This window comes from Stegostoma tigrinum, chromosome 3, assembly GCF_030684315.1.
Source record: "Stegostoma tigrinum isolate sSteTig4 chromosome 3, sSteTig4.hap1, whole genome shotgun sequence".
NCBI lineage: Eukaryota > Metazoa > Chordata > Chondrichthyes > Orectolobiformes > Stegostomatidae > Stegostoma > Stegostoma tigrinum.
Genome location: NC_081356.1, coordinates 63,973,428 through 63,985,741, shown reverse-complemented (window position 1 = coordinate 63,985,741; position 12,314 = coordinate 63,973,428). Strand labels below are relative to the sequence as shown.

General features: G+C 39.0%; 1 protein-coding gene across 1 annotated transcript in view; it reads left to right on the top strand.

The window, feature by feature from the left end:
- Nucleotides 1-12,314, top strand: part of cep78 (centrosomal protein 78) — a 98,410-nt gene that overhangs the window by 40,536 nt on the left and 45,560 nt on the right. Inside the window, exon 8 of the mRNA XM_048528350.2 lies at nt 3,892-3,956. Within this exon, the coding sequence (XP_048384307.1) occupies nt 3,892-3,956 (65 nt within the window). The remainder of the gene's footprint in view (nt 1-3,891; nt 3,957-12,314) is intronic.

Below are 12,314 nucleotides of genomic sequence, written 5' to 3'. Positions count from 1 at the left end.
TTTGATGATGCCAATTTTGAAAATGGAGCCTCCAAAATGTCCATATTCTTCTTCAACCTAGGATTCCACAGGACCGCGGTTGACAGGCTCCTCAGCTGGGTCCGATCAATCTCCCGCACTTCATCCCTCACCGCATGCTTCCCCAACAGTGATAGGGTCTCCCGAATTCTCACCTATCATTCCACCAGCATCCATAACTAAAGGATCATTAGCTGCCATTTTTGCCACCGCCATTGGGTTGCTACCACCAGACACACATTCCTGCCTCCTCTCCTCCCCTGTCAGCCTTCCACAAAGACAGTTCCGTCCAGGACACACTGGTTCACACCTTAACTCCTAGCAGTCCCCACAGCCCTGTGGCACCTTCCCCTGCAAATGTGGAAGGTGCAACGCCTGACTATTTTCTTTCTCCCTCTTCAATAACTGAGGGCCCAAGCACAGCTTCCAAGTGAAGCAGTGCTTTGTCTGGACTTTATTCAATCTTGTCCACTGCATTCGTTGCTAACAATGTGGACTTTATTTTCCCCTCTTTTCATGAGCAGAGTCAATTATTCAGGAATGTGGTTCTTGTTGGTTTATTTGTAAGTTATGAAGTGTGTTACAAAATTGGGTAGATTAATTGTGATGTGGAACACAGGAAGCTAAAATGTGTCGTTCCTTTCAGAGGTTTGTGCTTTGTCTGTACTTAGAAATGTTTCAAAAATGGTGTGTCTGTGAGCAGCAGGTGAACTTGCCAGTACAGGGAACCCTGAAAAGAGAAATAAGTATGTCAAAAAATGCCTTGCAGGTGGCAGGCAAAACAGCAGTCTTGTTTTGATGTTGTGGCAACAAGTTTGAATTCTGCCAATTAATTTAAACAAAGCTCCTAGATACAGAAAGCCAATTGAATTTAAATCTGATGATAGATTAGAGTTAGCACCATTCAGCTCTCAGAGAAAGCCCATCTAGTTAATCAAAGGTTCTATGGTATTTTAGCTCAAAGCCCTCATTGAAGAAATTATAGAGATAAATCATCCCTGACATCGGAATTAACGGAAGATAGGCATTTGTGAAGAGAGCGGAGATGACAGAATAGTCTAGAAGACAATCTCTCCAAGTTTGCATTGACTAAGTTATAATTTCTTGCTTCTTATTAATCGCGTTTATATTAGTGGGCCTTGTCTTTATTTTGACAACATCCCAATAGGATTTTAGACCAGCTAGGGAGTTGTTAGTCGTCTAAGGGGGAATTATTGGTTTGTTAGTAATTTTGTTAATTTGCTCATTGTTGGGTTAAATAAATTAATTGTTTCTTGTTACTTTCAAAGTGGAAATAAGGGATTTTCTTTCTTTTAACCACTCTTTTAATAGATTCCGAGGGGAAATACGAACTTCACTGGGTGTTTCGGGGATAATCATTAGAGGGGAACCTCTACTTCTGTCATAACAAATTGGGGCTTGTGTTTTAGTTAAATTATCAGAGGGGTTCAACCCTCAGACTTTGGTCAGCACTGCATTATTAATGATCACATCAAGATTACTTAATAGTAATGGTTCCAGAGTGTGATCAATTGTTAATAAATATTTAATTTTTCCTCTGATTTTCTAATTATATAAGACGATGTGATATAATTTTCAAATATTTAGCAGTGATTCTTCAATATTGTCTCCTTGTATATGCATGAAGTTAGATATTACTATGAGCAAACTCAGGCATTTATGGATAGATTGTAGTATAGTGGTAATGTCACTGGAGTACTAATCCAGAAACTGAGGTGAATGTTCTGTAGGCATGGGTTTGAATCCCTACGTAGCAGATGGTGACGCTGGAGTTCAATTAAAAATCTGATATTAAAAGCATAATCTACTGACGACATTGTAATCATTGCTGATTGTTGTGAAAAACCATCTGGTTGACTAACGTGGGAAGTATATCATTCCTACCTAGTTTGGCCAACAAGTGACTCCTGACCTACAGCAGTTTGGTTGACTATTAATTGCCCTCTGGTTAATTAGGGATTGGCAATAAATCCTGACCGGCCAACAATTCCCACATCCCAAGAATGCAAAAACTTCCTCTAGAATTGTGAACGGACTTGGGGGTCTGAGGCCAGAGATGGAGAGTGGTGGAGGAAAGAGTTGGAGAGAATATCCCTTCTCAGTCCATTTGTATTCATTTGATTCTTGGAAGTGCATGTTACACCACATGACTGTTATGAAACCAATAAAGAAGACAGATAAAGATTCTCCCCTATGGAGGGGATGGGGGAGGCAATGGCCTCATGATATTAATCCAGAGATCCAGGCAATGTTCTGGGGACCCAGGTTTGAAATGGCAGATGATGCAATTTGAATTCAAATAAAAATCTGGAATTAATTGAAGATAACCATGAATCCATTGTCGATTGTCAGAAAAAAACATTTTGTTCACTAATGTCCTTTAGGGAAGGAATCTGCCATCTTTACCTAGTTTGGAATACATGTGACTCCAGACTCTCAGCAATATGGTTGACTTGTAACTGCGCCGTGGGCAATTAGGGATGGACAAAAAATGCTGGCTTTGCCAGCGATGCCCACATCCCATGAATGAATAAAAAACAAAGCACAACCTTTATGAAGTAAATCTAAACATATTTGTAGAATTTACTTAATCTGATATCGCATCTGCAGAATCAGATCATTATTGTTGCAGCCTGGTTGGCATCACTTCTCCAATAGAGTAGAGGGTTTTGAGTAACTAACAGCCCTTACACAGCCACAGAATCTTAAACTTTACAAGCTGCAATACCGGGAAAAAGATAAGATGTGGTTCTGCAGGATCTGAGTCCTTTCCTCACCTCAAATTTGGCTGGTGTTTTACATGTATTCCAATCTTGCTCACTCGCATCATGCAAATACTGCTTATTGGGTTTTCAGTCTCCATTATTTGTTGTAAATGATTACTACATTGGTTTCTTTGAACCGCTCATTGCTCCTAGGACCTTGCTGAGCTCACACTACAATTTTCCACCCACTCTAGACATTTGTGAACCCCAAATCCACAGAACCTGGCTTGACACATATGGGGCCTTCCTTTCTTTCCTTTCCTCTCTCAACGTGATCCCTATTGTGTTCTGAGTGACCTATTGAATACTATTGTAACAAGGCTGCACCTTTTGCTGTGAAGAATTGAATGTAGCTAATGTCTTGGAACAATCACATATATCAAACGCTCAGAATTCTCTGTTTGTTAAATGCTAATATTTTCAGAGCCGTGCTGGTTTCTGTAACACTTTGATGAAGTCCTTTTGCATTGAGTCACAGATCAGTAAAGCATGCAAGTAAGCGACATCTGCATGTTCTCAAGTCTCTGTAATTTACAGATTTTGCTATACCCTGATTTCTAGATTTTTCTGTTTTACCTTTTATGCCCAATTAGTTTTGAATTATGTGTTATATTTAGGCTCACTGGGCATTTTTATGAGGTTATCCAAACTAATATCACTCTGTCCTCTTATAGCTGACAGAAAGCAATGTTTAACAGCCATCAGTTTAGAATTCAAACCAGGTTTCAGGCAGAAGGAAGTTTTTCTTGGCAGTGGTTTTGGTGGTGGTATTGATATAGGTAGTTTATTTTGGTGGTGATGGTGGTTTCGATGGTGGCAGTGGCATTTAGGTTCTTTGGCGGTGGTATTAGTAGGTTCTTTAATGGTAGTTATGATGACGGTGGTGGTATTTGGAGGCACGAGGGCAGCTTGCACCATGATCTGTATAGAAATATCCATTCTTGTTGTAATGAAACACATTTGTTTTTCTTTCACTTCAGGAGAATATCGTTTGTGTATTTGACAGTGCTGTTGTGATTTTGATCGGAAAGCTTCCTTCTTACCTAAATGTTTAATAATTTCGAATAAATTTTTTTAATCTCTCCAGATCGATCTTTAACAAAATCCATTATTGAAAGGATATTGCTGAACGGAATTGGAGTCACTTCTGAGGTAACAACTGCTTTTACCTAGCATAGAGATATCTCAGTAATGATGTGTAACAGGAAGAATTTGTTTTGGACCCTTTTATAATAATGCAATTTTTTTGGAGGGATTTAGACAAATTGCTTCTTCAGTCTGAGTGTGTCGGAATAAGGCAGTCCTTAGTCAAGCTTGTACCAACGCAGCGTGGGAGAGGCCTCAGAGTCAAGCTCTAAGACACTGCCATTTACAACTCAAAACTATATTTATACATTTTTGCCGAACAATGATGACATGCAACATTGGTATAAAATAAACTATATGTCAGTCATTTACTACAAAAACAGGATGCGGTTGATTTTCTGGTGCATTTCAAGAGGACTTCCACTTCTATATTATATTCAGGGATTGTCTATTCCCACCAAGTGCACCTCGCACCCAAGCCTTTCCTTATGGTTAATACTTGCATGACAATTCGGATCAGTTTCCATGGCCTCTAAACCTTGTGTAACTTTTGACTATTCTTTCTTACGGATATGCTGTTAAACTACTTGAGCTATGCTATTTCCTTGTACAGGTGTATTTTGCTCTTTGTCCTACACTGTACTGTTTGTCTAGACTTATTTTCTCCACTGCGCCATGTTCTATAGTATTCTGCTTCTTTCCTTGTCATTTCTCCCTTTTTACACTCTCCTATGCTCCTTCTGTAACCATCATAATTGCAGTCTTGCTTAGAGCAAACCAGGCTTGCTTTGCTTTAAGGCACTTTACACAGAATGTTCTTACGCTGTACTGTAGAATAATTGCTTGAGCAGACTTATGAAATATATGATATTTCATAATTTTAAAAGCCAACAATTTGTTGTAAAAAGAGGTATGAGATGTATTCGAGTAGTTGAACGTTGGGGTGGGAGTGAAACATTTTTGGTTATAAACTGTTTGCTGGCTTAACCCACCTGGTCAGTGGTAATATTAAAGACCTTGCATCTAATGCATGGTTTTCTTCTGTGATAAGTTTTAGGCAATTAATTTGTCACAAATTAGTAATGCATTGTAGTCCTGCCAAATATCTTTCTGTAGTTTTACATCACTTGAAATTAGTTGACATGATAATGTAATTTACTTCCCCTGTCTCCATCCCCAAACCCGTTGAAAGTCCTCGACGGATCTTTTTCCAATGTCTCGACTCTTGATTTTCCATGTAACCTTAACCTAGGGACTAATAAATCTGTTGGTCTCAAACATTTATTGGTTAACTGCTCTGTGAAGCTCAAGTCCATACACAGCAGCACCTTCTGGAACCCAAAGTCACTGTTGCAGTCTGTGATGACAAACCAATCACATGTCTAGCGCATTAGAATGGCAGTTTAAAGGGAACTTTGGTTGAGGGCCATGTTTTTTCCAAATCAATTAATTATGATTCACTCCTTTTCCCCCATTCCCACATCTTGGATATGTTGCAATGTTGTGTAGTACTCAATTTGAAAGTGCTGCATGGAGTGTGTATTAACAACACTTTCGCAACTCTAAGCAATTACTTGTTTTTGGAATTTGAAAATAATTTCATTGATGTAGAGAGTGCTTCGACAGACAAGGCAAATTTGAGATGAGAGTTAAATGCAGCTGCACCAACATTCTTGTACATTTTTAAAAACGTGGTCTTGGAATTTGGCTGTCACTGACATTTATTTCCCAGGCTTAAGTAATGTAACATTTTTTCTCTCTTCTTCTGTTTATTTCTGTATTTTATATCGAAGGGATCTGTACCTAGGTTATTTTTTTACCTAAGTTGGTGTCAAACGGGGCAGCATTGTAAACTTTTCATTGTACTCCTGTACTTCCGTACTTGGATGTATGTGACATTAAAAGATATTTTATTCTATTCTAATTGCTTTTGATAAAGGGGTCACCTTCTTGAGTCATTGAAATCCCAATAGGTGTAGATGCAGGCACATGGCTGTAATGGAAAGAGTTTTATATTTTAATGCAGCAGGGATGAAAGAACAACAGTGTTTTGAAAACAAGAACAGAAAATGCTAGAAGAACACAGCAGATCTGACAGCATCTGTGGAGTGAAAGCAGAGGTTAACATTTTGGGTCCAGTGGGCCGCCTTCAGAATAAGACAGCTGCTGGATGAGTCAATGTTAATTGCAGGCTATTATTGTTCGACTATGGAATACTGATTTGCTAATGAAATTCTGAAATATTTTCAAGTCTGTGAAAACCCAGCACTGTTTCTTGTTTAAAAGAAAATTGCATTGTTAGAAAATAGTGGGAGGTATAGATCAGTAAAGCTTGCAGCTTTTTTCTGAATCACAAAATATTAATCTAAACCGAAGATGTTGTCAAGACTAAAACCAGCATTATATTGCAGTTTATTTATTTTTTGTCCAAATTGAATGTACCCTACTATCATAGCAACAACAGCTCTTGCATCGCCCTTCCCCAGCAAAGGTAAACATGAGACTTACCACTGGAAACTCGGACTGCCTAAGTGCAGATCACTGAAGAAAGGTGAGGGTTTGGGTGTGAACATCATATTAGCTACTCATACTGGACTAACGATTAGTACAAAGCAGTCAACTTGCCATTGTGATCTCCCTTCTTTCTTCTGTGTTTACTTTTGCCCTCTCAGTTGCTCAGAGGATTATTTCACAGATCTCCTGATCACTAAAATTGCCTATTCCACTTTGGGAACATAGAACATTACAGCACAGTACAGGCGCTTTGGCCCTCGATGTTGTGCTGACCTGTCATACCAATCTGAAGCCCATCTAACCTACACTATTCCATGTACATCCATATGCTTGTCCAATGACGACTTAAATGTACTTCAAGTTGGCGAATCTACTACCGTTGCAGGCAAAGCGGTCCATTCCCTTACTACTGTCTAAGTAAAGAAACTACCTCTGACATCTGTCCTATATCTTTCACCCCTCAATTTAAAGCTATGCCCCCTCGTGCTCACCGTTACCATCCTAGGAAAAAGGCTCTTCCTATCCACCCTAACTAACCCTCTGATTATTTTATATGTTTCAATTAAGTCACCTCTCAACCTTCTTCTCTCTTTTGAAAACAGCCTCAAGTCCCTCAGCCTTTCCTCATAAGACCTTCCCTCCATACCAGGCAACATCCTAGTAAATCTCCTCTGCAACCTGCTTCCACATCCTTCTTATAATGCGGTGACCAGAACTGTACACAATACTGTACGCGGCCGCACCTGAGTTTTGGAGCTTCTTTGGATAGCTTCCAGCTACCTTTCCTGAGACACCAGGTTCAAAGCTGTTCTGTATTTAGGCGTGGTCTTGTGTAGTTTTAGCAAGATCTCCCTATTTTCATGCATAACTTGCACTGAAACAAAGTCCAACGGTCCATTTGCCCTCCCTAATACAGACTAAAACTGGCTGCCAACGTTTTGCAATTCATTTACAAGGACCCCCAAATGTGTCTATGCTTCAACTTTCTGCAGCCTTTCCTCATTCTAATAACACTTAACTCTTCTCCAATCTTTCTGCCAAAGTCAATAATCTCATAGTCCACATTATATGCTATCTATCAGGTTTATGGGCAAAAAGTTAACACATCCATATCTCTGTAGACTCCGCATCATCCTCATTCATTTCTTATCTTCCCATTTTTTTGGTTGCCTGAAACCTTAGCCATACTACTTTAATTACCAGCGTCAAAAAAAATCACTGATCCCTGATGCACATTATGGCATAAAACTGTACAAAATTGAGATACTTTTCCAATTCATCCTACTTTAATTTCTCCCCTTTCTTTCTTAGGTAAGTGTCACATTCAGGCAAAGTTCCAAAGATGGCATTAAGCCTATTTCTCACTTACTTCCCTAAGCAGCTATTCTTTACATCAGCCAAGGTAGTAAGCACAAGCGCAACCAATTTATCATTAGTATTAACCCTAATTAATTCAGTCTAGCCTAATGATGAGAATTGCGTGACCAAACTCAGCCAGTCATTCATTCAGTTGCCATGGTCCTGAGCTCTGGAATTCCCTCTCTAAACTTTCAGAATATCCTTAAAATCTACATCCTTGACTAAACTTTTAGAATCACAGTACCTTGGAATTTTTTTTAATATTCAGAGGCATTAAACAAATACAGATTTTCAACATTGTCTTATCCATCTTGCTCCTCTAAATTCTTGTCTTAACCTGGTGGCTGTCTGCATTTACTAGTATTGTTTAAGCTCCGACCTTGGTCTGTTTTGTATGATTCCGTTTTTGTTCCCCATTCTTTAGTCTGTTGGTTTTAGACACAAATCGGGCCCTTTCCAGTCAGCTATATCTACCATGTACCCTTTTCTGTGTTTGTCCCTTTGTCTATAGTTGTGCCTCACTTATGTTCATCAAGATTTGTGTGGTAATGGAATAAGTGTAAGCACCATTTGAGGAAGAGGGTGGATTAGATGCTAACAAGAAATGAATAGAAGTGCAGTTAGAAATAAAAATAAATAAAGAAAAGTAAATGGAAGGCAAGTGGAGAATACAGTTGACTGGAAAATAGTGATATGTACAATTGGAATGGAAATAGTTTGAGTTCCAGAAATATTTAAGTAGGGGAAATGGATATTGAGCTAGTCTGTGGCAGATCAAATGCCCAGGCATTTTATGAAAATATGACTTTAATATGTTGGAACTAGGGAAGTGTGTGACACTGGAGATGAAACAGTGTAGCGGTTGCTTAATGACCTTTGGACTAGACAACGGAGAGAAAGACATGAAGTGTGCAGTTTTAGGTCCCCATTTTCATTCTTTCATTCCTTGCCCTCTTACTTACCAAGACAATTTTATCTGAAGTCCACTAGGTTAATAAAAAAAGTAAACTTTCCCATACTGTTTGCAGTTTATTACTCACTAACCTATCACTTGTGGCTTTGCTCAACATTTTTAAAGTAAAGTTATTCTTATTGGAATTGAAAAGCTTAGAATATTCTCAAAATTTTATGAAGTAATTTTTTTAACTAAAAATTTCAGACAAATGCTTTGATTTAGATGGTTTTTAACGGAGATATGTTTTAAATATATGACGTCTTAAACGTTTCTAAAATAACATATTCTGACTCTTAACGTACAAATGAAACATCAGAAAGGGCATAGATGAGCTATTGATTCTGACACATTTGTGTATGTGGTCGGGGTGGAGCTGTTGTAGTGGTGGCGTCTGAGATTGTGTGTTCAGTATTGTTCCTTCTTGGTTGCCTGTTCAATATGTCATGGAATCAAATGCAGTAGTTGAGCCTAACAAAGTGTGGCTTACGGGGTTAATTCTGTGCTCAAAAATCCTAGATTTCCTCAGGGAATGACTGACGAGAGGGCATCTTTGGTCTGAAGGACTCTCTCTCTGTTTTTATGTTCACTCATGGGATGTGGGTGTCACTGTCTCAACCAGCATTGAAAGCTCTGCTCCTAGTTGCCGTTAGAAGGTAGTGGTGAACTGCCTTCTTGAATCTCTTCAGTTTTCGTGCTGTAAGTGGAGCCATCATGCTATTAGGAATGGAATTCCAAGATTTTGATCCAAGATGATTGACAGGGTCTAGTCATTTCTAGTGATTAGGTAGTCCATCTTTTTTTTTGAGGTTTTTTTTAGTGGTATCATCAATGTATTCATTTAGGGGTAAAGTTTTCTTGAATCTTTTTGTGCCAAGCTTGTTTTCCTGATTTATTATCAGCAGGCAGGAGGACTTTTGTCTATTTGTGCCATAATTTCTGAACTCTTCAGAGCTGCTTAGGTTTATTGGCTAGCAAAAAAAATCTGAACATAACTGCCACATTTAAAATTAGAATAATTGATTGCATTGACACAAGGTATAGTACATTCAATTTGCGAATTTTCTGGAAAATGTTACAAAATGAAGCAAAACTACAGCAAACTTCTTATTAATTGGCATCGTTGGCACCAGGCGTGTCCGGTTGATCAAATATTCCAGAAATCAGGAGGTCCACACAATCAGTGTAACAACACACACTAAGTCATAGAAACATAATGCAGGGGATATACACATCACTGTTATACTTTACCTACAGCGTAAATCACTTAAATAATGGTGTAACTTTGCCTTAAATAAAACTTAACAGCAGCCAGCCTTTTCATTTGCACCCTCAGCTAAATACTCAGCCATTGCAATAAGTTTCGGTATTGGAGGAGAAATTGACTCAAAATTGAATCGACTGGTGATATTTTGTATGGCCATTCATTTGAACAAGTATATTTGTTCAAGTATACTTGAGGTAGACCTCAAATATATTTGAGGTAAAAAAACTTAGGAAGCTATAATAATTGGACAGAATGATGTAGTAAACTTTGCAGTATTTAAGGTACTTTTTTTTGCCAGTTTATCGAGAATGCTGTTTCATAAGGTGTCGGTTAAGATAAAATTTGCTGTATAACAAGGTGTAGAGCTGGATGAACGCAGCAGGCCAAGCAGCATCTTAGGAGCCTAAGGGTCTAGGCCTGAAATGTCAGCTCCTAAGGTGCTGCTTGGTCTGCTGTGTTCATACAGCTCTACACCTTGTTATCCCACATTCTCCAGCATCTGCGGTTCCTATTATCTCTGATACAAAGTTTGCTGTATGTAGTTTTTGAAATGTAAATTAGTTCAGACTTTGGCTCCAAACTTATGTTGACAGCCATCAGACACAGTGAATCAGTCATGGAGTTATCGAGCTATACAGCATTGAAACAGACCAGGTTTTAGACATGCTTGCCAAGCCAGTCTGTTTGCAAATATTTTGTCACCCTGATAGGTAACATCGTCAGTGTGCCTCCGGTGAAGTGTTAGTGTTCTGTCCTGCTTGTTATCTATATGGTGTGCTGGGGTGGTTCGCATCGCTTCCAGCTTTGTCTTTGAATTGTCTGTATATGGGGTCCAATTCACTGTGTTTATGGAGTTCTGGCTGGAATGCCATGCCTGCAGGAATCCCTGGCATATCTGTTTGGCTTGTGCTATTATGGATGTGTTGTCCCAGTCGAATTTGTGTCATTCTTTGTCCATATGTACTGAGACCAATGAGAACCAGTTTCGTCTCTTGGTGGTTAGTTGGTGCTCGTGTATGCTCATTATCAGTTTTCTTCTAGTTTGGCCTATGTAATGTTTCTCACAGTCCTTGCATGGTATTTTGTATATTATATTGATTTTGTGTTTGTGGGTAGCTTTTGTCAGTAGCTATCATCTTACAGCACTACTTAAATCTTTGCTCCTCTGTACTTTAAAAAATGCTGACATTTTCCTTCCTAGACAGAACAAGTGATACAGTGCGATATGCATCATAAATATACTATCTTTATAATGCAATCAAATATCATTGTCTTTATATTGATGAATGTTTGACACACTTCCCTGTATGTTTCACATCTGTACTACAATTTATAGAATGCTGGGAAAGAAACATTAGTTGAAACCTCAAAATAAATAAAGCTTTTAAAATTAATCCTTGACAATTTTAATCTTTAGAAACAATGTGCAGGATTATCGGGTGTAAGTGGAAGAATGGCACTAAACCGTGGTGCTGATCTGGAGAGCTAATGCAGATGTGATGGGCAGAATGGCATTCTCCAACAATATAATAATTCTGAGATTCTTGAGAAAAGAGCATTTAGTTCAGCATTAAGATGGAAAAAGAGTGGCCATTTTAAATATGTTGAGCACAATGAAAAGTTCTGAGAAATTATATACATGTACTTATTCAGCCTCTGCCGTCACTACTTTGGATAGCTGAGGCTTCAAAAGTAAAAATGTTTTACTAAATGTGTTAGCAAACTCAAGTCAATTCAATTAGTACATCAAACTATGTTGTTTATTTCTTGTTTAAAAATTATTTTTGAATATATCTGAATTTCAAAACTTTGTTTTTCCAAGATGGCAGTGGAGTGAAAGCGGGGAGGGCACAAACTCAGCTGCTGCTGTCGACTTTTTCTCTTTATTTCTCTTATTTTTACTTTTGCTCTTATTTTCTTGTTTCTTTGTATTCTTTCCTTTTAATCCTGGAAAGTGGCGAGTGAAGGAGGAGGCCTGCAGCAGCAGCAATGCCAGGGTGAGCTGGAACGGTTCCACCTGAGCCAGGCTGACATTCCCCAGACCGGTCTCTCGGACTAGGCTGAGGCTGCCGGTACACAGCTGGGCCTGGATGCCTGAAGGATGAGAAAGGTGTTCTTGGCCCAGCGTGGTGGCCTCATCACGGTGTGGAGGGCTTATCCCTGTGTGGACGTCTTCTTTGTCATTGGTGTCCAGATAAAAACCACGGGCAGGCCCGACAGGCAGTCTTGTCCAGGAGTGGTGATCTTGGCCCAGCATGGTGGTCGTCATTTTCAGTGGCTTCCAGCCTAGTACCAGCGGCCCACTGTGGCCGTCTTGTCTCAGCTCCCTCTT